Genomic DNA, 27395 nt, shown 5'->3' with positions numbered 1-27395 from the left:
CACAATGCCCCAATTGTAGGATTTTTTGTTTGTCCGGTTCATGAAATTAATTAGTTCTTAAAAGTAGTTCTTAAAATGTCAACCAAACTGACTTTTTAAATAGATGTAGTGTCTTTTATGGAGATTGAATGACTGGGGTAAAAAATGGTAAAGTTTGTTTATGATTGTTAAGAAACAGCGACATTAATAAAAGATTAGGTGGTTTAGATAAAAAGCACTTTCCTGTGTGTGCCACAGAAGTCAGCTGACCGAAAGGTCATGTCACAACTGACACGGCATGCAAGAGAATCCAGACAGGTCCAGCCCACTTCAGATCGGTTGAATGTAACAGGTATCGAAGTAATGTGCATTTTTGCTGCTGGTTCAGGGTGTGTCATTTTGATTATATGTGATAAGACCTAAATTCTTTGTCTGAAGGTAAATTCCATTCCCAATACCTACACACTCCAATTCAACAAGCTTTCTAACAAAGCTGCAGAGTACAAACCAGATACTGTACTGCACAAACAAAATTAGAAATATAGATTAATATTGGGCCATACATTTAAGAAGAGTCGCAGAAAAAAATCATTACAGTAACAAGTTTCCAGCCTTCATTGTACACCAAAAATGCATTATGGGTTTTAATGATCACATGCAGTGCCAAAAGACTGGTGCTGCCATTTCTTTTTCTTGACATTTTAACATGACAACACTTTCAGAAAAAGTAGGGAGTATATAAAATGCTACAAATCATAAACCTTTATTATATTAAATGATGTGAAGTAGACCCCTAAAGAATCATGTTTCGTAAAGCTGAAGAATCATGTTTAGTAAAGCTTGCCATATGTTCATGATTTTGTTTTCCATTCTTTGCACTGGTTGAAAACGTTTTTACAATTGCCAATACAGAAGGTCCCTTTAAATTAGGGAATCACAACAATTGTCATAAGGTTTAACAAGGGACTCTACACTCAGACCAACAGCTGCGATGAATCTTCTGCAGTACTTGCTCCAATGTGTCTTTCTGTACACAATGCGGCTAAGAAAAACGGTCATCAGTGGCCTTATGAAACAGCACACAGTTAAGCCTCTTTAATACAGTAGCTGGCTAAAGTTAAGTGTTTAGCTACTGACACTACATTAAAAATTTTAATGCAATTCCTTTAGTTTATATGAACATTTCATTAAACAGCACTTAGCAAAACGTAATTTTACTCAGTAGAAGCAGAATCATCTTTTAATAAAAGGAACTTTGTTTTAAATGATTGGATGCAATAAAAATAAACCTTACCTCTGCCGTAGAAGTATTTGTGGTAGTAGTACGCGCCAAGATCAATGTGTTCTATAATGTAACGTTTGACTTTTTCCCGGTGAATAGGCTGGTTCTCCCTTGGCACCTCGAGCACAGACACACCAGCATTGGTACAGTGCGAGCTAAGGGAGGACTCAAAGGAGCAGTTCTCGCCAGCATGGGTAGCCGAATTAGCCCTGGATAATGAAATCCTCCTTTCTCCTTCACCTCCAATCTCATTGCGAAAGTAGGGGCAGCTAAGAACCAAGACGTTGCTTTTACCGTCCCCTTCGTCTGCATTCAAGTTCTCTTTTGAGTTTAGGTCTTCTCTGCTTCCCAATGGGGACTCACAGAGCCCTGGAGCACCCCCTGCACCTTGATACTGTGATGCTGCAGAAGCTCCAGTAGTGGTGTTTTTTCTTTTCCCAAGGTTAGCTCGATTAGCCATAGCTTCACTAATGTTGAACAAAATACTCTGTACGTCGTAGTGTGCAAAACATTTCTGAAAGCTCAGAGGCCGTCCAAGCCTCTCCAGTCTGCAGTCATCGTGTTCAGTAGAGAACCTTAAACCGTCATGCTCGCTTTTTATTGTCCGCAGCTTCCGGAACAGAGAGGTCTCCACGGTTTCGGATTTCAACCTCCGCTTGAAGAATTTATCTCTTTCTCTGCTATACAGCAGCGAACTATCCACGTAATCATATCCAGCGATCCTCACAAATTCACCTCTGGAAATCTGTGCTGCAGTTTGAAGGCTAGGGGAGAAAGAGGAGCTGTAGTGTAGAAGTTCAGGAAATTCCAACGGCGGCATGGTTCGATGTTCAAGACTATCAACCCGATATCCCCTCAGCATCGTGAAAAAGCTCTCGCCAGACAAGCCCTGTCTGTCGATTGAAGATGTGCTTCCATATTCCCGGCGGAGAGAGGCCCCTGTGTTCGGGTTCACAGCATTCTGGTCGAGGATATCTTCTGCATCTATATCACTAATGGTGACATCACTGTTACTTCTTTGCCGGATAGGATGGAGCCCCTTAAGAGGAGATCTGTTGAAAATGTCCCCTAAAGCACATTTTGTCTCTGCAAACTCTAGATCCACAGATACCTCCTGGCTTCTTTCACTAATTGAGTCCATGCCTTGGTCAATCTGTCCGTTCTGGAACCCTAACACTAAACTTTCATAGTTTGGTGGAGGTCTGCCTTCCAAACCATCCTTCCTAGGAGGCCACTCTGAGATCCTTGCTCGTACCCCCATTTTAGGCATAGCTGGCGCTTCGGATTTCCCCTGTATAGTTGAAGACGGAGGTCCCATGTTACCGTTCAAAGCTTTAAACTTTCTACCAAACAACTCATCCGCCTGCATATTTATTGAGGAGTCCATGAATCCTCCTGAAACTCCAGCTGAATGGGTTAGGTCTGACCGTTTAGGACTTGGATCGCTCATATCCCTTCAAGGGCAAGCAGGCACCTTGTTGAGCAATCCCTCTTCATTACATGGTCATCATTCATTTAGCAGCACTAAAGGGAGTTTGAACAGTACCGTGCTGTTTTGCTACACAGTAACGGTAGCAAAACAAAGTAGTAACATTATTACAAGTCCATAATCTCTTTTAGGTCTGCAGGATGGTCAGAAAAGCATTTGCCAGTCACACAAAATAACTGGTATTTAAATGTTGATTTATTCTGGGATAGGATGGATACATTTCATGCTCTAAGGCTAGTTCAGAAGAATTGAAGAAAGATATTTCTTTGCAGGTTCTGTAGAGAGAGAGAGAGAAAGAAAGATAATTTCATTACCAAAATAAAAAGACGGTTCCCATTTTAAAGTAATGCACAATGTTGCAATCTAGTCAAAAATGTTTAATCATAAAAGGATATTGGTAATGTGACTTAAATGTCTTCATTTAAACTACTTTACACATCCAACTGTATTCTACATTATAGAAGGAGTAGAATTAGATGTGTACATGTACATTTTAAATGTGGAAAGTCTACTTAAGGCAGTGAATGACTGATCCCTTTAAGGTATACCGAGCATCAAAAGAAACTTATCACTATTATAACACATTTATTTTTGGAAAAAAAAATAAGATATATAAATGATGGACATTGATGAAATGTTTTTGGTTTCTTTTTTTATCACTCAATCATTCATCCTTGACCATGACACGCTTGAGTGACTATGACTGAAGCATATGCACTTAATCACCTAATTAGTGAGACAGTTGATTGGACACTGGATATGGAGTGTCAAACTTGAATTGCAAGTTTGAATAAAACCAATAAAGAAAATCACAGAAAAAAACAATATGCCACATCTGTCAAGAGAGCAGCGCCTTCATGCAATTGGCATGCTGGAGGCTGTACTAGGGCAGCGTACTGTGGCTCGCTGTCTTGGGTGCTCACAGCCAGCAATTTCAAACCTGGTGAGACGGTATAACCAGGCACACTCTGTCAATGACAGGCCACGAACTGGGAGACCAAGAGTCACAACACCTGCCCAAGATCGACAGATCATTTTGCAGCCTCTTCGTGATGTCAATTATTAATCAGCACAATAAAAAGTCACTGCACATGCTCTAAAACAGAGTTTGTCATTTTTCAATCACATCTAGTGAATTTTATCCAAATATAAGTGATACATTTCTTTTGATGCTCAGTATACTTGGAACCCTGAACAGAGAAACACATGTTTTGAAAATGTTTAGATACATTTGAGTCTTCACAGTAACACACAATTAAAGGTATTGTATAATTAACAAAATGATTGAAGCTATTGCCACGGAAATAGTTCGAAAACAGTTCAGTTACAGCATCAGCATATAAATCAAGAAAAAAGTCGACAACATTACCCTGGAAAGTGCGGGTCATACAGTAGCATGCTTTATTTAATTGATCTATTCCATCATTTCACTTGAATCTGAGATGGTGACTCAAATTCTACTCTGGTGTGATCATTTCACATACTGTAGAAGTTTTAAAACAAAGCTGTTCTGTTAACATTGATTATACACAGACCGGAATGAGATCAGGACCAAACAGTCAGGAAAGCATGTAGTGGTGTGTCACAAATATGTTTTTCAGCTTGAAGGCAAAAGAGAAAACAAATTGCCAAAAGTAGCCGTGTTGGGAAAGGGCTGGAAATGGAAAGAGATGGACGTCACAAAGCTGGGATTCAAATATGTAGACTGCACTGACAGCAATCAACTAAGGACATCAACAAAACCTGTTTGGGAAGAATGGTACACACATTGTGCTATGAGACGATTCCAATTAACCCACCCCCCCTCCCCCTCCCCCTCCCCCTCCACACACACATAATTTCACACAACTGTGAATTTTAAAAAATCGATACAAATAAAAAAAGAGCTTAAAAATAAACGTATTATCCGTCAATTATATATAAAAAAAAAAAAACATTTAATCTAATTATGCCAAGCCTACAGTAATTATAATCATATGTATAAACTGTCGTACTGTCCTGTATTAGCGATTGGCTGAGGGTGGGATCAAAGGACTCCTGTCACTGTTCATTCCTTACACTGGTATGGGAAGCAACAGTAAAGACAAATAGATTGAGCATTAAACATTGGGGAGAAAATGGTTGTGTCAGCAGAATATCACTGTACTGTATGTAGTTCAGTAGCAGACTGACAAGGATACTGTACAGGGTTTTACAGCCCCCACTACTTCTACCAGCAGAAGGCGCTGTAGAGGCAAATACACATCTCCCAGATTCCAAGAGAAAAAGGTGTCAGCTGTCCATTACAATTTTGTTTTCAGCAATAAAGAAGTAGCAGTAGATATTAGATACACCTGAGTTGAGGGGGCCGAGTCTGTTTTTCACAACAAAGCAGAAGAAAAATAAGACTTGCATGTCTTGAGTTCAGGATTCAAATGTGGTTTGTTTCACTTACAAGAACAGTATCAGTAAAAATAAAAATAAATAAATAAATAAATAAAACTCCAGACTTCTGATTCCTTTCATTGTCACTCTGATTTATTTACCTTAATATTAATTGACGATTATTTCAGATTCTGTTTAAACTACTGTACCGATTGTCCACTGTCCTCCATAAAAAAACAGATACTATAAAATCAACAGTAATTGGTACGATTAGTGTTGCCCTATACATTAGTTCTCGTTTCTTCTTTACTTGTCCTCACAAAAGTACCTTATTTGAAAAGCTGAACCTGCTTCCAGCAGTGTTTGCCTTTAGAAGCCTCCTTTATCAGTAGCCCTGCAATTCTCTTCATGTTAAGATACAGCAGACCAGACAGATGACTGTCAGCTGCTCTTCTCTACAGTACAGTAGCTATTTACAGTACTTTATTAATAAACTCCCTCTGGAAAAGTGATGTAGATAATCAGGAGTGCTGTAATAAAGTAATGGTCTGTGCAGCAAAGCTATTATACAGCATATAATAGCACTATTCATTTTAAGTTCCTCAACCAGGGGACACATGCTGTACTGTAGGTGCAACTTTATAAGAGACTCACACCCTGTTCTGTACTCAAATTTAGACCATTACAGTTTTACTGAGTCTAAGGGTTGGTTCAATACTTCTGTCGCAGATGAATGTGATAACTGATGGCTCCACAGAACAGTACCAACAAGGCTGTCAACAAGATTAGAAGTTAACTTTTGACTTACAGTCACTGTGATCCCTTGTGAACTCAGATATCGTGTCTCCTCAAACAGTGTTTTTTGTTGGGGAATCTAAAGCATTTCAGAATTAAAGCAAGTTTCCCCTACCAAAAATATAAACTAGAAATGGCATTCCCAGGGGCATAATGTAGGGGAACAGCATCTTTAATCAAATGTTTTCGCAACATGAAATAAAATGAATAAAGGATACTAGCGTGTGATCTGTAAAGTATCAGTGATATGGCTAGAGTATTAAAACAATGTGACAGCAAAGTATTGTACTTCATTTTCACCAAAACACACCAGTAATGGAACTTACTGTAACGAGAAAAACATTGTAGAATGAAGATGTCAAAGTCATGGTCACCAACATACATGCAGTGTTTCTATATCCCTGCAAATATGAAGTCAGTATCTCATTGCCAGTACTGCAAGTCCACAAACTAGTTACACTGTAGCTATAACCATCTGGGTTGGAACTGGGGCAAGGAGATTAACATCCTATTGCCAATTAAACTCCATATTCCTTCCCAATACTAAAAAGTTCACAAAAAATGACCAGCATATATTGTACAACTGTGATTACTGAACCAAAGTATTTCAGGTCTGTACAGCAACAAACACAGTGTTCCTCAAAATAATATTCCTTCAAATCCACATTTTACAGTATGTCATAAATAAAAGGAGATTTAAAACAGTTCTCTTTTACTGCAATAACCAAAATGTAAACTGTACTGCAATTATTTTCAGATAGGACTACATGTTAGACCTGAAATTTGATCTGGACTTAATCTAAACAAACACCATGTTGTAGCCAAAGCTCCACAGTGTCTTTTAGTGTGTACAGTAAGTTGCATCAAGATATTGATTTGACTTTTCTTGTTTGGCAATAAGAAAAAAGTAAAACAAGAATTAATTGCATCTGGATGAGTGTATTTGCTGTGACAAAGCTGTTTCTGTGGATAGGGCAAATAACTGGAATACTGTATACTTGAATTGATTTACTATGATTTCCATTACACGAGAGTAGATGTTAAAACTTCATGCTGATTTGAACTCGGCTCTCGCCAAGATAAGCACTTTACAATAAACTAATGTGATTCATCTGTGTCTCCATCCATTTGCGCTTCCTTCCATATGATGATGTAGATATCCTTCTGTCTGGTGTTGATGGCTGAAGTGTAATGCTGGCTCCAGGGATCAGCTTATTGCCTCCCTAGCGTATCAGCACACACAATGGCTGCGATGCTGGCTCCGGGGATCAACCACAGTGCGGTCTCCCCAGCGCATCAGCATGACAACCGTCTGGACTGAGCTAAGTAGGGTACATCTCTGGGGTCTGCAAGTGGGTACCTTCCATCCTTGGGGTTTCGTCGACTAGCCCATGACATCTCAAGACGGCTCGACGGTGATTCTGGCGTCCCAGCATCACCCCCCTCCGTCCTCCACTCAACTCAGCCCAGCTTACTTACCCGTACATCAGCGTTTCTTTCTTTCAATTGTGCTTGAGATTCCCAGCCAGAATCTTTCCGTCTCAACCACAGCCAGTTGCTGCTCCTTTCTGCTGCTTCAGATAAGTTCTTCACTGTGCGACGCAACTCTTGGCCACTGAATCCGACGTCTCTGAGAAACCGGGTTGTAGAGTGTGCCACAAATCCATGACAACCCACCTCCACTGGGTAAACCCAGACTCTCCATCCTCGCTGTTCCGCTTCAGTGGCTAGTTGAGCATACCGCAGTTTCTTCCTCTCATATGCCTCATCTACAGCATCCTCCCATGGCACTGTTAACTCTACCAGGTGAACAAGGCGTGCTGATCCAGACCACAAGACAATATCTGGTCGAAGGTTAGTGGTGGCAATCTCAGGTGGAAAAATAATCCATTGACCAACATCTGCCAGCATTTTCCAGTCTCTATTATTATTATTATTATTATTATTATTATTTATTTCTTAGCAGACGCCCTTATCCAGGGCGACTTACAATCGTAAGCAAATACATTAAGTGTTACAATACAAGTCTCTAGCAGCTTCCAGTTGTCCTGGGCGAGGATTGGTTTTAACACCTTTTCTTGGTGGTTGCTCTCCTGGGCGAAGGAATGTTGTCTTTTGTGTGTAATGTTTTGATGGAACAGGTGGCAACTTATTGGTCATGTTATGCTTGTCTTCCAATGCTAAGGCCAAACATCGCAGCACCTGGTCATGGCGCCAAGTAAACCGTCCTTGGCTAAGAGCCACCTTACATCCTGTCAAAATGTGCCTTAATGTTGCAGGTGATGAACACAAAGGACATGAGAGATCCTCTCCTACCCAGAGGTTTAGCTTCTGTGGTGATGGGAGAACATCATATGTTGACCTGATGAGGAAACTGATCCTGCTCTGTTCCATTGACCATAGGTCTTGCCAGCCAATCTTGCGTTGTTCCACACTCTCCCATCTCATCCATTCTCCCTGCTTGGCCTGGGAAATGGCCTTTATGCTCCTCATCCTCTCCTCCTGCTTTTGCACCTCGTTGACTACTAGCTTCGTCCCTTGAGCTGGGGCCGCCTTGTGCCATGTAGGAGGAGCTGAACTGAGACCAAGACCCCCTCTTCCATGCTGAACTTGCCCCATGATATCACCAATTCGAAGAGCAGCCTTTGCATCCTCCACAGCTTTCTTTGCCGCCCACTTTCTTCCAGTTTTCAACACAGGTGCTGCCTCCCCTACGCATTTGTCGTATGACTCTACTAATGTCATTTCCAGTCTGAACTTCGCGCACTTAAACTCCTCGGTTAGAGCGGAGACTGGTAGCTGCATTATTCCTTTACCATAAATGTCTAACTTCTCGCACACAAACTGTGTCCTTTAGATCCCCGTCGTACCATCTCCCAAGACTCTTCACTGGCTTCTCAGACACTGTTGGTATTGCCTCACCATTAATAAAGAACGTTTTATCTACTACTTTACCTTCAATTATAGAGATGTTCCTTGATTTAGTGGGCTTGAATTGCATTCGTGCCCATTCAATGATATAACCTACATGTACCCCAATAAATAAAAATTAAACTATATCTATCTATCTATAGAAAGTGGACAAATTAGGGTTCCAGAAAATCGAGAATTCTATGTGATATTTTTTCAGTGAAACAACCAGAATAAGAAAAGATGATGTCTCCATTTAACATAACTCAGCCGAGCTGAAATTTTTATTTTTTTTTTGTTCAAAAATGTTTAGGCCGTAAATCTGTCATTACCGTAACACAACTTAAAAATGTTGTATAAAGCAAAATGTATATCAGACTGATTAGCAATTTTATCATTACACTAGTGAAAATATGTATATAATTTTTGAAAGATAAATAATAATTGGCTACAAAAAATAAACTTGGTTTTTGCACTTACCTCTGGTTTTGTATTGACATTTTTTATTTAAAAAGCATGTTACAATGCTTAAAAGTATACCAAAACTATTTTCATTTTCAAAATAGTAACCCCTCAGCCATCTGCTAATATAACTTCTACTTTTGCCAATGCTGTAGCATTTATTTATTTATTTTTTTTAAACTAAAGTAACTATTGTTATAGTAATGACATTACAGTTATGGTAATGACAGCCTGTTATGGTAATGACACTATAATGACAAACAGTTATTTTAAATACATAGTTATAAAAATAAACCATTTCATGCTGACACTGCAGATTGAAAAATACTTTATTGGTAACCGTAGAAATATGAACATATGTTCTGTATACAGAACAAGAGTAACACAAAGGATAAGCACTCCGAGTAAACCAACCTAAAAAACAACAATAAACACCTTAAGTAACAAATGAGTGCTCTACATGTAAGTAACCCTTAGAAAAAATACACATAAAAACACTCCAAAAGATAATTTTCCAACACATTAAGAACTGACTATTGTTGATATCTGGTGTGTGATTAACCCATCAGCTAGAGAATATACATTTTTTTCATGGAGATATACATATTTTTCTAGGGTTGACTTTATTTTTGCAACAAACTATCTCGTCTCTGAAATATATAATGCTGAGATACTGCCGATGTCCTGGTCTGAACATAACGCGAATTATTGCAAACTAATGCGGGCCCCTAGATGGCGCTTTAATACCACTTTACTACAGAAAGAAGCTTTTCGCACAGTTTAAACAAACTCGATGAGTTCCTTCAGTTTAACCTTGGCTCTGTCAATGGTCCTCGCATTTTGTGGGATTCAGTTAAAGGATTTATCAGGGATAATTCTATTCTATTCGCCTAATATGCTGCTTAGACAGCGGGCTGAGTTTCTTATCCACAGGGTGAGACAAAACTATTACTTCAATGGCAGCAGACCTTCCCATTTGCTCGCTCTGAGATTACGTAAAAACTAGCGTTTTGCAGATATTTTAGCTGTTAAATCCACACAGGGAGATAGTTAAATAAACTTGGCATTCCGTTCCTTTTACTCAAACCTTTATAGATCTGATATTTGCCGTGACAAGGAAGCCTGTACGCGTGTCCTCCAAAATCTCCAAATCCCACGCCTTTTACCTACTGAATCTGCAGTGCTTGGGCACCTCCCTCTCTTTGGCTGAATTAAAAGTGCTTCAGTGTATGAGCAGGGGCAAATCTCCTGGCATTGACGGTATTCCTCCTGAATTAAACCTTTTGGACCCAACCAGGTCCGCTTGTGCTTAACATGATGCAAACTGCTGATTTGTCTCCGATTAATTTGGACACATTAATTAAATACTACCTAGATAGATTAAAGTTTAGAATTAGGCATGTTTAAAATTCAAAAGGCACAGCACACAGTTACGTTAAAGAATCAAGAAATGCAGTTAACATTTATTAAATGGTGAAATACAAAAGTAAACAGTTTGCCTGAAAAAAGGGTGCTGCGGAAGTCCACTGTAATGTCATTCTACGTTTAGAATTAGGCATGTTTAAAATTCAAAAGGTAAATCACAGCACACAGTTAGGGCCTATGCTAAAGAACATTAACACTAGAACCACCACAGCTGTCATTTTTACGGTTTTCACTTTTAAAATTTAAATTACTCTGCGTGTGTGAAAGACATGCAGTTGTCCGTTCTTGACTTTTTTCCTAAATTTTTATTATTTTTTATTTCTTAGCAGACACCCTTATCCAGGGCGACTTACAATTGTTACAAGATATCACATTATTTTACATACAATTACCCATTTATACAGTTGGGTTTTTACTGGAGCAATCTAGGTAAAGTACCTTGCTCAAGGGTACAGCAGCAGTGTCCTCCACCTGGGATTGAACCCACGACCCTCCAGTCAAGAGTCCAGAGCCCTAACCACTACTCCACACTGCTGCTGGCGTTTGAAAGGCAGGATAGCAAAAAAAGCGACCAAAAAAAAAAAAAAAGTTATAATCCCCTCTACCTAGAACCGCCAAATCTGTCACTTTGACTGCCTTTTACAATACATGTTTTTATTTTGAATATAACCTAAAATATTCTATTTTATTTTTATATATAAGCCTGTTGTTATCTCTACTGGACTTGGCAGCCATCAATTCCTTTGTTTGTACAAGGAAAAATATCAGTAGGAGAGATTTCATCTTGAAGCTAGCCACAGCGCTTCAGCAGAAACATTTCAATCAGAAAACTGCAAAGCAGCAGGCTGCAGCAGCTCAACCTGGATTCTGTGCTGCACCGAGTGACACACACGCAAGAGAAAACATTTCACTTTTGTTTTAAATTAAAAACGACTTTCGTTTTTACAGTTTTGCATGTACATATACCTGTTTACACAGTAGTTTATTTTTAAATGTTTATTTTAGTATAGTTTTGTTATTTTTTGAAGTAGTGCTTTATATAGGGTAAGTTAATTAACCTTTTTGTTAATTGTTCATTTAAATACAGTGTTTCGGCTGTGCAGATGTTTGATATTGTAGCGTGCACGGGGGAAGGCAGCAGTAGGGCTGGTAGGTGATGTAATCACACACAAAGACATAGGCCTAACATACGCTCCTTGCAAGAGAGCCGGCTCCTTTGTACAGCGGTATCGGTGCTATGCTTTAGTGTGAGAGGTCCCGGGTTCGCGCCCACCCTCCGCCTGTGTGTGGATTGCCTCGCCCTGTGTGATGCGCCTGCCTGTGGGAACCAAGATCGTTACAATAGGATGTGCTTGAATAAGACACTTGAGTTGTATCCGATGGTTTGTCTTTCATTTTAATATTGATGTTGTTTAAACTGTAAACCGTCATAATGACTGCTGGCAGCGGTTTTAAGTATGAGTATAACCGCGGCGGTTCTAGTGTTAAATGGTGAAATACAAAGTAAAGGGTTTGCCTGAAAAAAGGGTGCTAATGTCATTTTAAATCTTCATAAAAACACACATTAACCTTTAAAGCTGAAGTCTATTGTGAAAAAAAAATGGATTGTAGCTCAACAGGAAAGCGTAATCAAACTCAGAGTCTGTATTGTTGGACACAAAATGAAAAGCGCTTACAATTTATTCAATCAATGCACTGCTTTTTCTACTCGCTTGAAGCGCGAGATTTGAAATCTCAGGCATTATTTGCACATGGTTATTTTTATTTTTTTTGCACATGGTTATTATAAACAATGAAAAATTGATATATATTATTTCATATTATATTATATATATAGGCTTACACACACACACACACACATACATACTATACAAGTTTTGAAATCTGCTTTGCTGTACAGTGATCCAAAAAAAAAAAAAAAAAAAAAAAAACACGTACGTCAGTTCAGTAAGACACTGAAGGCATTGAGAAAGACCTCTAGCCTAAACATTTCCAATTGAATTTATTAACTTTTTTAGTATTTCTAAATTATTGTAAGACACTTGCCAACATTTGAATTTTATTCTTTGCAAATTCTGGAGGAATGTAGGTAATACTTGCACTGGTCATCTGTATTGTACAGTCAAAAGTTTAAGCCTACAGTATGCTGTGATGTAAAGTTGTATCACACAGATTTGATCAATGATGACAATTAACCTTCTGCAGTACTGTACATGTCCAGTGACTTTAACCTCACCCCAATAAATATACAAAAAAATAATAATCTCTGGCTGTCACAAATAACACACAGTAGTTTTTACAACATGCTACCTGACACTAACACTTTAAATGTCTAGGGTCACAAACCTGATAACATCACTGATAACCAGTCACCATTTCAAAGATGGCAGCAATCTCATGCTGATATCAACAGAATTCTGGTCAAGGCCAGGGGCCAGTCTATACAGTGCAGTGCATTTTCTCCTACTGCTGACTTAACTAAAAAACACAGTAGGTCACGGTGCACTCCGCATACTACTGTAGGCATTCAGGCCTCAAATCCCCTCCCTTGTCTGTCTGAATTCCTAAACAAATAGAGACCTCTCCGAAGGGAGAGAGACAAGACCTTTTGTTTTTATTTTTAAAAAAAAGGTCAGCAGAAATCCAGTCAGATTACTGGAGCATTCATTTTCTTAGCATTAATGTAATCCTTCTAAGAACTGTTTCATAAAAATCAGATACCAGTATCTTACTCTTCTCAAATCGCTGCAGTTCATTTATACTGGGTTGCCAAAACCATGCTTAGAAATTAAATGTTGTTTACTGTATATATTAAGCAATATGCTTGATGTTGACAATCTACTTTCAAAAATAGAAAAGGTGCCAAGTACATGCGAGTCCATGAACGTGGTACAGCAAGTCTGTGCACTGAGAAGTCATCGAAAATCAGATTTATATGGCAAGCCAAAGCTTGGGTCTCTCCTAATACACAACATTTTGATAAAAAAAAAAGTCCTGGAAGTAGTCTGAAATAGATGATTGGTCCAACAAACATTGCATTTTCATAGAATGGCCCACATACAGTACATGTGTAAACAGATATACTGTACCAGCCAGATCTTTAATTGAGCGACTGCAGTAAGACCTTAAATGTTATTTTGCACTTACAAATACAGTAAGACATCCCTTTATCCCAGTAGTTAGACCGACTGTGGGGCTTTCAACATCAAAATATACTGTTTAGTAAACAGAATACAGTGCGCCAGGAAGAAGCTGAAAAGCTGCTTGATGAAGTGGATTCCAGGGCATTGTCAGTGATTTAGACAAAGAGCATTACAGTATATGCAGGATGAGAGTGGACTGGATTTAACAGTAAGCTGTTTTGATCTCTAGGGTCAGGTAAACAAGGAATTTAAAAAAAAAAAAAATCAATACAAGTCACATAAAACTGTATCCCATGTAACATGGAATTTTTATAGTCAAATAAAAAATTTCAGTACTTTAAAAAAGACAATGCAATGCTTTACTGTTTATAGTTTCAGTGTCTTAGTGGATACAAGTCATTCAAAAATTATAAAAGGGCATACCTACGACCAGGATCGGTTAACTGCTCTGCAGTGTTGAGTGGACTTATCCTATACCCCTTTCACATTCACACAGACAAGTTATGATGTCTCAGAACCGGCACCGTTGTGGCATTTTGGTCTGTGTGAATTGCCTATGCCGTCACACATTGCCGCCATATTTCATGCCTTCTCTGAACCACCTTGGGAGTGGACTGAACCGTCTTAACTCCCGTGTGAAAGGCTATGTCGGCACTGAAGTGCTATAGTGGGCATGGATTGAAAGTCAACATCCCATGTGACTGCATGTATACCGGGCGTGTTGGGTATCTTTGTATAACATATGAAGGTAGAGATTCCACAATGGGTCTGAAGACATCATCAAGGAACTTGGAAATTATTTCAGTGGGGCAGGAACATGCTGATACAATAGGACGGCCTGGGTTGGTAGGCTTATGAATTTTAGGAAGTAAATAAAAACGGCTACAGCAACAATAAGATTAGATGGAGACTTTGGTAATAAATTATTCTGGATGGCAGAATGGGTAGTAGGTGTGACTGTAGTTTGTAACAGTTGTGTAAGATCATTTGGGACTTTTGTGTAGAAGTTAGTGTCAGAAAGTTGTTTAGATGCTTCTTCTATATATAGATCCTTTTCCAAACTACTACAGCTCCTCCTTTGTCAGCAGGTTTTATTATGATGTCATTACGTTTCTGTATATTCTGTAAAGCGTGATATTCATCAGTTGTCAAGTTTAAACGATTAGTGTGTTGTTGAAAATTAATTTGACTTATTTCTCGTTCACATTTATCATTAAAAAAAATCTAAGGCTTGAAAACCTCCGGAGGCTGGTGTCCAATTAGAGTGCTTTGTTTGTATTGATGGAAAATATCTAAGGAATCAGAAGCTGTGTTGGAGGATTGTGAATCACCTAATTCATTTGTATCTGTGTCTGCATGAAAATGGGCATGTAAACGCATGCTACGAAAGATATCCTGTGTGTCATTGATGACTGTAAATGTGTAAGTGGATTTCTTTATGGGTACAAATGTGAGACCTTTGGATAAAACTGAGTTTTCAGCAGTAGTAAGTGCCAAATTTTCTGGGATTGTAACAACAGTTTTATGTGGTCTTTGCTGTATTATATTTTGATAATTAATGGTAGTCTTTAATGTCTTATAGTCTTCCTTGAGCTTATTCAATTTTTTGCTTTATTTATTTTCATGAAATCATAGGTATCTGCATTTAAATTGTGAATAAGGCGACAAGCTTGGTAGTATAAATCATTATTATTTAACATATCTTTTAAGCATGTCTTGAAAGTTATCATATCATAGTCAAGTTTTTGTATTTTATATTGATAATTTTTGATAGTATGCCTCATGATACTTTTACTACATTTAAATAAAGTAGATTGCACTTGCTTGTAATATCCTCTATGGTTGTCGCTTGGATGGAAATTCATTCTGAAGCCTTTAGGAATGAGGTTTACATACCTCATTATAGGTATGTAAATAGATAGATACAGTGTATATATATATATATATATATATATATATATATATATATATATATATATATATATATATTGTAAAAGATTCGCACCCACTTGGGTTTGTTGCCCCTTTAAGAATACGATCCAGCACACAGAAATGGCGTTTAAGCGCTGACGCGCTATATTTTAATAAACACAAAAATAAAACAAATACAAAACAAAACCTAACTCCGTTTGGAGCGCTTACTACACAAGTTTTTCCCTCACTAACTTGCAGGACGGCTAACCCGTTTACCTGCCAACACAAACACAAACTGGTTTAACACAGCACTTACTATTAGGACTGCTCGGAAGCAGAGCACCTTCCTTCTGCCTCCTTCTACTCAGCAGCCTCGAGCAGACTGACTGCTCTCCTTTTAAACCCCACACCTGGATCTAATTTTCCAATAACGCCCAGGTGCGGATGATAATTAATAATAAAACAATTAAACAATTAAACTAAACAATTAACAAAACAATTAGCAAATTAAATGAAACAAAGCAACCAATCCAAACAATTAACAAAAGGTGCATTCTCTCGCAGGGAGGTTTTAACCCCCTCCCTGCTGTCTCTCACAAACCACTATCTCACAATATATATACAGACGTGCTCAAATTTGTTGGTACCCTTACAGCTCATTGAAATAATGCTTCATTCCTCCTGAAAAGTGATGAAATTAAAAGCTATTTTATCATGTATACTTGCATGCCTTTGGTATGTTATAGAATAAAGCAAAGAAGCTGTGAAAAGAGATGAATTATTGCTTATTCTACAAAGATATTCTAAAATGGCCTGGACACATTTGTTGGTAACCCTTAGAAAAGATAATAAATAATTGGATTATAGTGATATTTCAAAATAATTAGTTTCTTTAATTAGTATCACACATGTTTCCAATCTTGTAATCAGTCATTCAGCCTATTTACATGGAGAAAAGTAGTCACTGTGCTGTTTGGTATCATTGTGTGCACCACACTGAACATGGACCAGAGAAAGCAAAGGAGAGAGTTGTCTGAGGAGATCAGAAAGAAAATAATAGACAAGCATGGTAAAGGTGAAGGCTACAAGACCATCTCCAAGCAGCTTGATGTTCCTGTGACAACAGTTGCAAATATTATTAAGAAGTTTAAGGTCCATGGAACTGTAGCCAACCTCCCTGGGCGCGGCCGCAAGAGGAAAATCGACCCCAGATTGAACAGAAGGATAGTGCGAATGGTAGAAAAAGAACCAAGGATAACTGCCAAAGAGATACAAGCTGAACTCCAAGGTGAAGGTACGTCAGTTTCTGATCGCACCATCCGTCGCTTTTTGAGCGAGTGTGGGCTCCATGGAAGAAGACCCAGGAGGACTCCACTTTTGAAAGAAAAACATAAAAAAGCCAGACTGGAATTTGCTAAAATGCATATTGACAAGCCACAATCCTTCTGGGAGAATGTCCTTTGGACAGATGAGTCAAAACTGGAGCTTTTTGGCAAGTCACATCAGTTCTATGTTCACAGACGAAAAAATGAAGCTTTCAAAGAAAAGAACACCATACCTACAGTGAAACATGGAGGAGGCTCGGTTATGTTTTGGGGCTGCTTTGCTGCACCTGGCACAGGGTGCCTTGAATCTGTGCAGGGCACAATGAAATCTCAAGATTATCAAGGCATTCTGGAGCGAAACATACTGCCCAGTGTCAGAAAGCTCTGTCTCAGTCGCAGGTCATGGGTCCTCCAACAGGATAATGACCCAAAACACACAGCTAAAAGCACCCAAGAATGGATAAGAACAAAACATTGGACTATTCTGAAGTGGCCTTCTATGAGTCCTGATCTGAATCCTATCGAACATCTATGGAAAGAGATGAAACTTGCAGTCTGGAGAAGGCATCCATCAAACCTGAGACAGCTGGAGCAGTTTGCTCAGGAAAAGTGGGCCAAACTACCTGTTAACAGGTGCAGAAGTCTCATTGAGAGCTACAGAAAACGTTTGATTGCAGTGATTGCCTCTAAAGGTTGTGCAACAAAATATTAGGTTAGCGGTCCCATCATTTTTGTCCATGCCATTTTCATTTGTTTTCTTATTTACAATATTATGTTGAATAAAAAATCAAAAGCAAAGTCTGATTTCTATTAAATATGGAATAAACAATGGTGGATGCCAATTACTTTTGTCAGTTTCAAGTTATTTCAGAGAAAATTGTGCATTCTTCGTTTTTTGTGGAGGGGTACCAACAAATTTGAGCATGTCTGTATATGTGGAATATATTTGACTTTATTAATGATTCAATGGAATCAACCAAAATTACACATTTCTCAAATTATAAATTTATTTCCAAAAAAAATGTGTCACAATTATTGGCACCCTTGTTTTCAGTACTTTGTGCACCCTCCCCTTGCAAGGATAACGGCACTTTTCTATAATGTTTAATGAGATTGGAGAACACATTGGGAGGGATCTTAGACCATTCCTCCATACAGAATCTTTCCAGATCCTTGATAGTTCTTTCCCCATGGTGATGAATGACAAATGGATTTCATATGCGTGTTACCTCATTTTTATACCCCAGTGAAACAGGAAGCCATGGAAGGCCACAATACAGTTCCTTAAGACTGAGATGAACTTAAAGAAGTAGAATGTTAATGCAGATTTAATTTTGTTTGATTTTATTTATAAGAATCTTTAGGGGTGCCAATAATTCTGACACCTATCTTTTTTAGACCATTTTTTATTACTTGTTAGAATAAAAGAATATGGTTTTCCCATATATTTGAGCATAAAATATAGCTCATTACCTGTGTTGTTTATTTTATATTTTTATATATATATATATATATATATATATATATATATATATATATATATATATATATATATATATATATATATATAATTCTTAATTATTATTTTAAGTAGCTTACCCACATTATTCTGCTTATTTATTTATTTTTGTTTTGTTTTGTTTAGTTTCCATTGCCATGAAAATGATCTGTTGACCGATAGGTTTGAAAGTTGTACTCACATGATCCCTTTGGCTGTGTGAATGGGTTATGACAGTATTATACCAGCACAGACTGCACAATTTTGTGCTAAATGGGTATTTTAAAGAATTTTTTAAATGTCTCCATGAGGGCTCAGTAGTGGTATTTGTGTGTGAAAGTGTAGACTTCACTTGTAAATCTGTCATTTTGTGTACTGTAGTGATTATTTCTACCTTAAGGATGTCTGCTGTGTTTATTTTATTATATATTTTATTTAACATATTAAAAATCGATTAAAGACAACTTATGTGCTTAATAAGGAATGTTAAGCAATTTCTAAAAGATTAAAGTCTGGTCAGCACATATGAGGCTAGACTGTACAGTAGAAGCTGCAGTAATTATAGGAAAGTCATTTATGGTTTCCATTCTCATTTAAAGGGCAATAGTTTTGGTGCCATGCTAAAGGCAATTCAAGGCTACAAAACAGAAGGGCTATTAAATTCCCAATTGTTGAGGTGAGAAGGGTTAGAAAATAAAAGTGCAACCAGAGCCATCTAGTTGGAACATGATAAACACTTGTAGCTCAACCCCTAAAGTTCTAATTAAAGTTGGGACAGCGAGAAAAAACAAAGTTTGTGAGTCTGGCAAAGGCCATGGTTACAGACAGCCACATTATCAAGTATACAATTCAAGCTTATTTGGTCCTTTATCAAGACTGAATCAAACAAGGAGCCAAGCAGGCATGGAAAATTAAGCACACTTTCCACCTACAGTACTGAAGACTGATTTCTCACTGGTGACAACACAAAGAGGCATTAAGTAATACCACTTCTTAATGTACCGTACAGTCCATAAATCCAGGCTGCCTGTGGGCTGTGTTTTGAACTCACTACTGTATACAGTATGAATACCATACTTTGTATAAATAAAAGCAGTGTGTAGTGTATACTGTAGCCGTAAAAGTAAATATACTTTACACTAAGTAATACAGGTCTAAAATCATACTATTCGTTCCAGTATATATTAGAACCATGATTCATAATAATAAAAGCAAAACTACTGGAGTAACTGTTATGTCACCCTTGGATAAAACAAAATCATTACATTCCAGAGTCAGGTGTGTAATATCTAAAATTCAGGAACGAATAAACTCCATTTGTGCTCTCTCTCTCAAGGGAGTTAAACATCATTACAATCTTAATTTCCTTCAACACAGTACCACCCAAAAAGGACGTATTCATTGGCTCCACTGCTCAATGGACACACCGTAAATCCAAATATACAAATGACCTCCCTGCTGACCTCAAACCGGTAGCAAGGCAGATGGGGATGGCTTCTCTACTGGTCAGAGGATAAGACCATGACAATAAAACAATGGTGTACTGTATACTGTACACTGAAGGTGGGATACTGTACTTATGTCAACTTCATAGTTTAGAATGTTTATGGAGGAAATTTGCATAGAAAAGTATTAATGAATTTCCTAAAATACTATAACCCTGTGCTTCTCATGTTCTGCAAAAAAGAATACATTTCAAAAGGTCTGGACCAGGAACTATATGTTATAAACTCAAAGGAAACAAGCTGTCGTAGCTCAAGTCACAGATGCTGTCTCCAGCTAGCTTTTTGCAGTTACAAGACAAATACAATATAACTCTCCCCTATGGCAGAGGTACAAACAGGATGAGCTAACGGCTGCCTCTGCAGTGCTGTAAAGTGGTGTTTGAATAGAGATTTCTCAGGGGAATGCTGGCCAGAGTGTTTAATTTACCCTTCTACAGCAGCCTGTGCTTGGTCTGACCAGGCAGGGGAGCATGACATTCTGCAGGCAGAGTAAACAGACCCCAGAGAGCTACTGGAAATGGTCACTGGCTATTCGTTTAGCCAAATAATGGCGTATATGAATTTAAAATGATGGAGATATGGTTGGTACAATATATATATTGCTTTGGTGTACTGTATTCGTGATGGGAAAATAGCATAATATGCCATGTCAAAACAGCATTTTCAAAAGGAAGGAATGTGGCACCAACTGTTTCAGTTTACTTTTCGCAGCTGTTAAAATAAATCAAGGGGAGTGCAGGGACACACTCCAAACTACTGGATCATTCAGTAACTTATCTCCCCGGCACAGGCCAGAATTAACAAAAATAAAAAACAGCAGTAAAAAGCAGGCGCAACAATGTTTACTACTCTTATTGTTGACCTTCCCAGATTGTCTTCTGTGCACAACTGTTCATACAGCAGCTTTGAAGTCCAATATTTTTTGTGAGGGAAGGGAATATACAAGTTTCAAATTGACACGCTATATATGAAAGACAATATATATTGGTCAACAAACAATAACATGCCTTACACAAATAATCATACTGTGTGAGGGGTGTCCCGGAAAAACTTGATAAACCTACATTTCCTTTAGATAATCTGTATTATGTAAATAATTTGTAATTGTAGTTGAACCTAGACACACCTGCTTAATTGTATTTGTAATGGTAACTGCCATATAATTAAATCAATTGCAGCTCAATTACACACCTTTCCAAGCTTAATCATTCATAGTTCTGTGTTGTTTTTTAATTGAGCGAACAGTCTTCTCGTATTTTCAACCACTTTTAGTGACCCCATTTTGAAAAAAAAAAAGTTATATAGTAGGTTTCTGTTTTTTTACCTGTGATTGCTGCTTGATAGAATAAACAGAGTAAACGTGTTAATGTGTGTACAGTAGCTATTTATATAACTTTTTTATGTAATTACTGCAGCATAATTGTATTGTAAATTTAACAAAATAGCATTGCAATTGTAATAGCAACTTCAGCCAACAATCCTGCTGTAATTCTAATTCTAATTGGAATTCTTATAATTGACCCCAGGTCTGATCATGGGGTTACCAACTGAATACAATTTTCTGAACTTTGAAATGTTTGCAGGTTACCAAGTTTTTCTGCCACACCCCTATTTTGATGCTTGGTTATTTGGCTCTTTTCTGTAGAGCTGCACTTGAAATAACTTGGCAACCTGGTTAATGTTGGTTATATGGGGAAATGGCTTTGCTTTTAGCAAAGATTTGGCCATTGTTTGTTTGTTTTTTGCTCTAAAAAACACTTTTACACACAAAAAAAATATATATATATATTTTTCATGGGCCAAGACAAAAAACAAAAACTTGACACCCATCCTTTAACCCTTTGCGGTCCATTTATTAATTGTGCGTCAGGCACGTCAGGTCTAATTAATTTTCACACGTGCAGTTAATTTTAGACGCGCTGTTTAAAAGTATTTTTTTTCACAGTCAAACTGGTTTAAATGGCCCTGCATATCAACAAAGCACTCACTAGGCATCTCCAGCCCCGTCCCACCCTTTCGTTCGCTATAGCTTTCACCTATGTAAGAAATAAATAATAATAAAAATAATAGTCGTACATACCAATCAATCATCTCCTGATCACTCGTTTTATCACCGAACTCCTCAATAATGCGATCCAAGTCATTATTTTATTATTATAACATCTCAAAAAAGCTCTGCAAATGTCTGTGTTCTCTGTGCGCTGATTCACAGGCAGCCAGCTTGTTTACTTACGACCGCCCCGTTATCTGATACCAGGGCCATGTATGACTAATCATGAGATACACCTTTTTTTTTTTTTTTTTCTTTTTCCCCGACTTGTCTCTGCTCCTGTCGCTCCCACTCGGCAACTGAATGGTTTTCTCGGCTTTTTCCGGAGAAAAAACTAGAAACCCGTTTTTTGCGTTGCTATAATGATGTTGGACCCAGTCCGACAAAGGACCTGAGAGGAATAATTGCAATGTCGGACCCAGTCCGACAATGGACCGCAAAGGGTTAATAAAATGAAGCTTCTTAAATACTTTGTGGTAAAATCAAATACTTAAAAGGTCTTGGATTTTAAGTTTCATTAGAAATGTATTTAATGCAACAAGGCGGCCAGCATTCTAACCCTATTTTTTATTCTTTCTTTCCTGCAGGAAGCACAGTTATTCACCATAATTAGGCTTTTAATTCCAAGTTATTTTGATTTCACTCTGTTTCAGATCTTAAATTCTGCGGCATACAAAAAATGCCAGAGGTGGTAATCTCGATCAAAAACTATTACAAAGTGAATCAAAAAGGATCTTCTATCTTCATACGGTACAACCCGAGGGATTAAATGAAGAGCTGGGATTTTCATGTTTTCTGTGATATAATGCGCAATATAGTGTACTTGTCTTTCATAAGAGCTGAAAATAGATTATAGCCCATTGAGATTATGACTGTTACTAGCGGACTGTTTAGAAATGTACTCAGTTATGTTACAACTGTTCTGTCCATGAAATATATCTGTATAATTTATGTAATGTCTTTGTAGTTTTTTTGATCAAGTTAATTTGCTAACAGACTGTTCTGATTTGTTCTTAACCGTGAAGCGATTGCTCTGTTTGCTGAAAATTCCTATAACATTCTATTGATATATTTATATAGTGTATTGAGAGGTGAGATTTATGAAAATGGTAATAATGTATTAAAATGATTTCGATAACAGATTATCTAGACATAGATTTTATTACGATGCGATTGTCCTATATATTGCACTAATCTGTAACATCTATCCCTATTCACCATTTACTATGTAAAATTGAAGCTAATTCAAATGATTTATGGTCCATAAATGTTGACACAACTTAATACCTGTTTTCTAATGTTTTTTTAATTGTTTATTTTGCACATGGTTTATGCTAATTGCTTAAATATGTGGATGTTTTTTTTTTTTTTATTCTGGTAGCACTGATGATGGTCAAACACTGACCGAAGCATTTGCACGTTGTTCTTTCTGCAGAGTTTGTCAGCTGTCTTAGCCGGGTATGTAAATAAAAGTGACCTGTTGGTTTTCACACGACTTTGACGTTGGAGCACTTTCTTTAACCAAGGCACTTACTGTAGTCTTATTTCCACCTCTAAAGGCCATGCACTCTACCACATTTTATAGAATACCTGTTCCTTTTAAAATGACAGTATTCTACATTTTATTATTGAAATATTATATATTACATTTGTCAGACTTACAATTGCACAAAAAACATATATATTTATTCATGTGAAACTTAAAGAAAACTGCTTTTAAGACTGTCTGAAGAATCGTAAAAAAAAAAAAAAAAAAAAAAAAACTTGTTTGTTTTAGTATTAACTGACTTGTCACTGCAAATAAACTCATCTCCATATTATTTGTACTTGGTTAAGTTCATGAAATACAAAAAGTATACATATATTTATGTAACAAATAACCTGGACTAAACATAAATAAATAAATCTAAAGCCAATTTTTGAAAAGTTGTCATTTGGAAATGTTGTAATCAAAAACAAAAAACAACCTCTTATCTGAGCTGCCACTTTTTTTACAAGGTTTGATAATGACAGGCTGCAGCAATTCCATGAACAGAAAACCATCCCATTGGCCATCTGGCAACAAAACCTGTGAACGCCACAACACAAAAATGTACTTGCACATTCAAAACAGGAGGATGCGCTTGGAGATCCCAAAACAATACCCTATGCTTATGTTTTTCTTTTTGCTTACTTCCAGCAACATTATGATGATGAAACGCATCAATTCACAAAGCAGTCAGCCTTGAATTAACATCCTTAAGCAAGATAAAATGCATTGGAAAGTAAGTCTTGCCAGCTGTCAGCTCTTCTTTTTAAAGAACGCTCTGAGTGTTAATTTGAGTCTAGCTGAAGAAGTGCAAAAATCATTCAAGCAGACACAAAACCTGTGATATTTTCTGACTGCCTTAACATGGATTTAAAAACAAGTGCTGCAGCTTTGACAGTTTGCTGCAACCCCTCCTGCAGAAGTGTTTATCAAGTTTCTCAAATCATCAAGAAATGCAAAACCAAACATGGTGAACTGCACATGTTCAAAAATAAATCATTTGGAAATGGAGAAACACCTACTACATTTAATTTTACTTCTGACACTGTTTGACTGCAGTGTGGTCATGTTCCTGTGTAGGGACAAGCAATGTAGTATGAAGTTAAAAGAAGTTGAATTTTCCATTAACAACCAACATATTCTTTGTTTAAAAAGCTAATGAAAGGAGAATACACTCATTGTTTTTTCATGTAAATTATATGTAAAAAAATATTTTAGAACCATACCTAGAAACAACATTAAGGTCACAAGGTACAGGTGTATGTAGAAATATTAAAATAAATACATTAAATGATACTACTGTAAAGCTGACAAAAGTGGTAGCCAACTGAAAAGTATCATAGACACCAATGTTAACTGCAGCACATTGCTGGAGATCAAAGGAATGAATGTTTCTTCACTGAATATTCACCTTTTCCTGTATATTTTAACACTGTACAAAACAGCACTCATGCACGTGACAATACAATATTACACATTGATAGCAACACACAAAATACTGTATGCACCAATGAAAACAAAAACATTGTACCTGAAAATCAAGTTTGACATAAATCCATGACAGCCCAACTTCAGCTCAGAGAAGGGAGACAATAGGTCTTACCCCTCGACTGCAATCCAATTGCCATTGAGACTACTTTCCAGTTGTTAATGATAAAGAGTTTCCATTTTCAAAAAGGACCACCAAAAATACCAGCACTTAGCCATGGACTGCTTTGTCTATATGAAAAAAACACAATGCAAGTCCCACTTCCTTCTAGTAATGAGCAGTTACACTGGATATTCCTCAAGGGTTGCTACTATTGCAAAGTACTGTGACCATTTTAAGAGTGTTGAGATAGAAAATCAGGCTCGCATTGGGAGGGAATTAGATGAATGCATACAGCTGCCCTATAATCCACACTCCTCCTCCCCCTCCTCAGACAAAGCTCCCAACTGCTGAATGTAATCTAATAATTAGCATATGTAAGGGAAAGGGTTAGACTGAGACATTCATCGTATCTGCTTCATAGACAACCAATTGTTCTGAAACAAACCCGCAGTCCACTATATGACCTTAGAAATTCCAAATGAATACAGGTTGTACTGGGCAGAAACAGCAGGAGATACAAGAATCCATTCTAGACAAATTCTGCATCTTCAGAGCCGTCAAGCTTTTATATTTCAAACTGAACCCAAAGTGTCTAAAGATATAAGAGAGAGGAATCTGGTCTTTCAAAACTAAAATAATCTCCTTGAAGACCATATGCCGATCTTGCATATTTTTACACATTCTCCGTACAGAAAAATATGTTGGTTGGTTTTCTATGCTGAATGTTGTAGTGCATTATATAATACATCAATATTTACAATGCGAGTGCATTTTGTTTGTGTTTCCAAAATGTACACAAATATAATAAATGCATTAAATGCTTGTTGCTCATTGTATTATTGATGTTTGTGTGGCCTGTTTGCTTTAGAGATGTCAAGTTTAAGGTTACAGTACATTCTTCCTGCCCCAGTGACAAGTGGCTGTTATTCTGGTAAAACTGTGCAGAAACTTTATTGGCAACACAAGGGAGAATCTAAAGATGTGGGTAAAAACTAAAATATATGATTCTCATAACTTTTCAACAGTGTTGTAACCAAGTTAAGACAATGCATACATACAGTACATACAGGAAAACATACTATATGGACAGGTAGTACAGTATCTCCTTATATTCCCAAATGCTGAAGACTATGAACCGCATGTGCTAAACACTGTCAAGATTTATTTTTTCCACCTCAGAAACATAGCTGGCTGCGACTATGCTTTCGCAATCTGCGGCTGAAAAAATAGTCCATGCGTTTGTGTTTTCCAGGATTGACTACTGTAATGCCCTGTTTGCTGGTGTCTCAAATTGTATCCTTGCCAGACTTCAATATGTCCAGAACTCTGCAGCCAGAATTCTGTCCAGGTCTTCCACCAGAGATCGTATTACTCTGGTTTTAGAGGCCTTGCATTGGCTGACTGTTAGGTTCCGAGTCGATTTTAAAATTATACTGCTTACCTATAAGGCTCTTCATGGGCTGACCCCATTTTATTTATCTGATCTTTTATCTTTTTATACTCCTACCCGCAACCTCCGCTCACATGATCTTAGGTTGTTGAGTGTCCCTCGTGCTCGCCACGCACTATGGTCGACAGGGCATTTAGTTGCTATGCCCCAAAATAGTGGAACTCCCTTCGTATAGAGATTAGAGACTCTGCTACTTTGAGTGTTTTTAAATAGAGTCTTAAAACTTACTTTTTTAGAAAGGCTTTCTTATGATTCTGTATTTCTGTTTGGCCTCTGTGTTTTTATGACTTGTTGTATTTTCTTTTTGTTAAGCGCTCTGAGACGAATGCTTTTAAGGTCGCTATATAAAATAAAAGTTAAATAAATTATACGAAAAAGTTTTGCTTTTATGGATGAGGAAAAAAAAAGTATTACAAGAAATAGATGGCTAAAATTGTTTATTTCAGCAATTTTTTTGCAAAACTCCAAAAATACTAATTCAAAAGTATTCATACCCTTTGATGCTATGATAGTATTGTCTACAAGGTGCTAGAAATTTCAATATGAGAATGCAGAACCTAATACCCTCGGTCTGGAAGAAAGAAGGTTCTTTCACCAAGAACAAGTAGAAGAATTGTGAGGATGATTAATTACAATCCGAGATTGATTGCCAAAGATATTCCAAGTGAATTGGCTGCAAGCGGGA

General features: G+C 37.4%; 1 protein-coding gene across 5 annotated transcripts in view; it reads right to left on the bottom strand.

The window, feature by feature from the left end:
• LOC117411379 (signal-induced proliferation-associated 1-like protein 2) overlaps window positions 1-27395 on the bottom strand; it is a 159017-nt gene that overhangs the window by 94166 nt on the left and 37456 nt on the right. For 3 of the 5 annotated variants that reach the window (XM_059025420.1, XM_034018787.3, XM_034018789.3), the window contains exon 2: window positions 1274-3025. The exons of 1 other annotated variant lie outside the window; for it this stretch is intronic. In XM_059025420.1, the coding sequence (XP_058881403.1) occupies window positions 1274-2711 (1438 nt within the window). In that variant the 5' untranslated portion in view covers window positions 2712-3025. Of the gene's footprint in view, window positions 1-1273; window positions 3026-25200; window positions 25449-27395 lie in introns of those variants that run through there. One more of the 5 variants, XM_059025421.1, reaches the window with a different exon arrangement.

The sequence above is a fragment of the Acipenser ruthenus genome, chromosome 6 (genome assembly GCF_902713425.1).
Source record: "Acipenser ruthenus chromosome 6, fAciRut3.2 maternal haplotype, whole genome shotgun sequence".
In the NCBI taxonomy this organism is placed as follows: Eukaryota; Metazoa; Chordata; class Actinopteri; order Acipenseriformes; family Acipenseridae; genus Acipenser; species Acipenser ruthenus.
The sequence above is the reverse complement of the archived record's forward strand: the minus strand, read 5'-3'. Positions and strand labels throughout refer to the sequence as shown.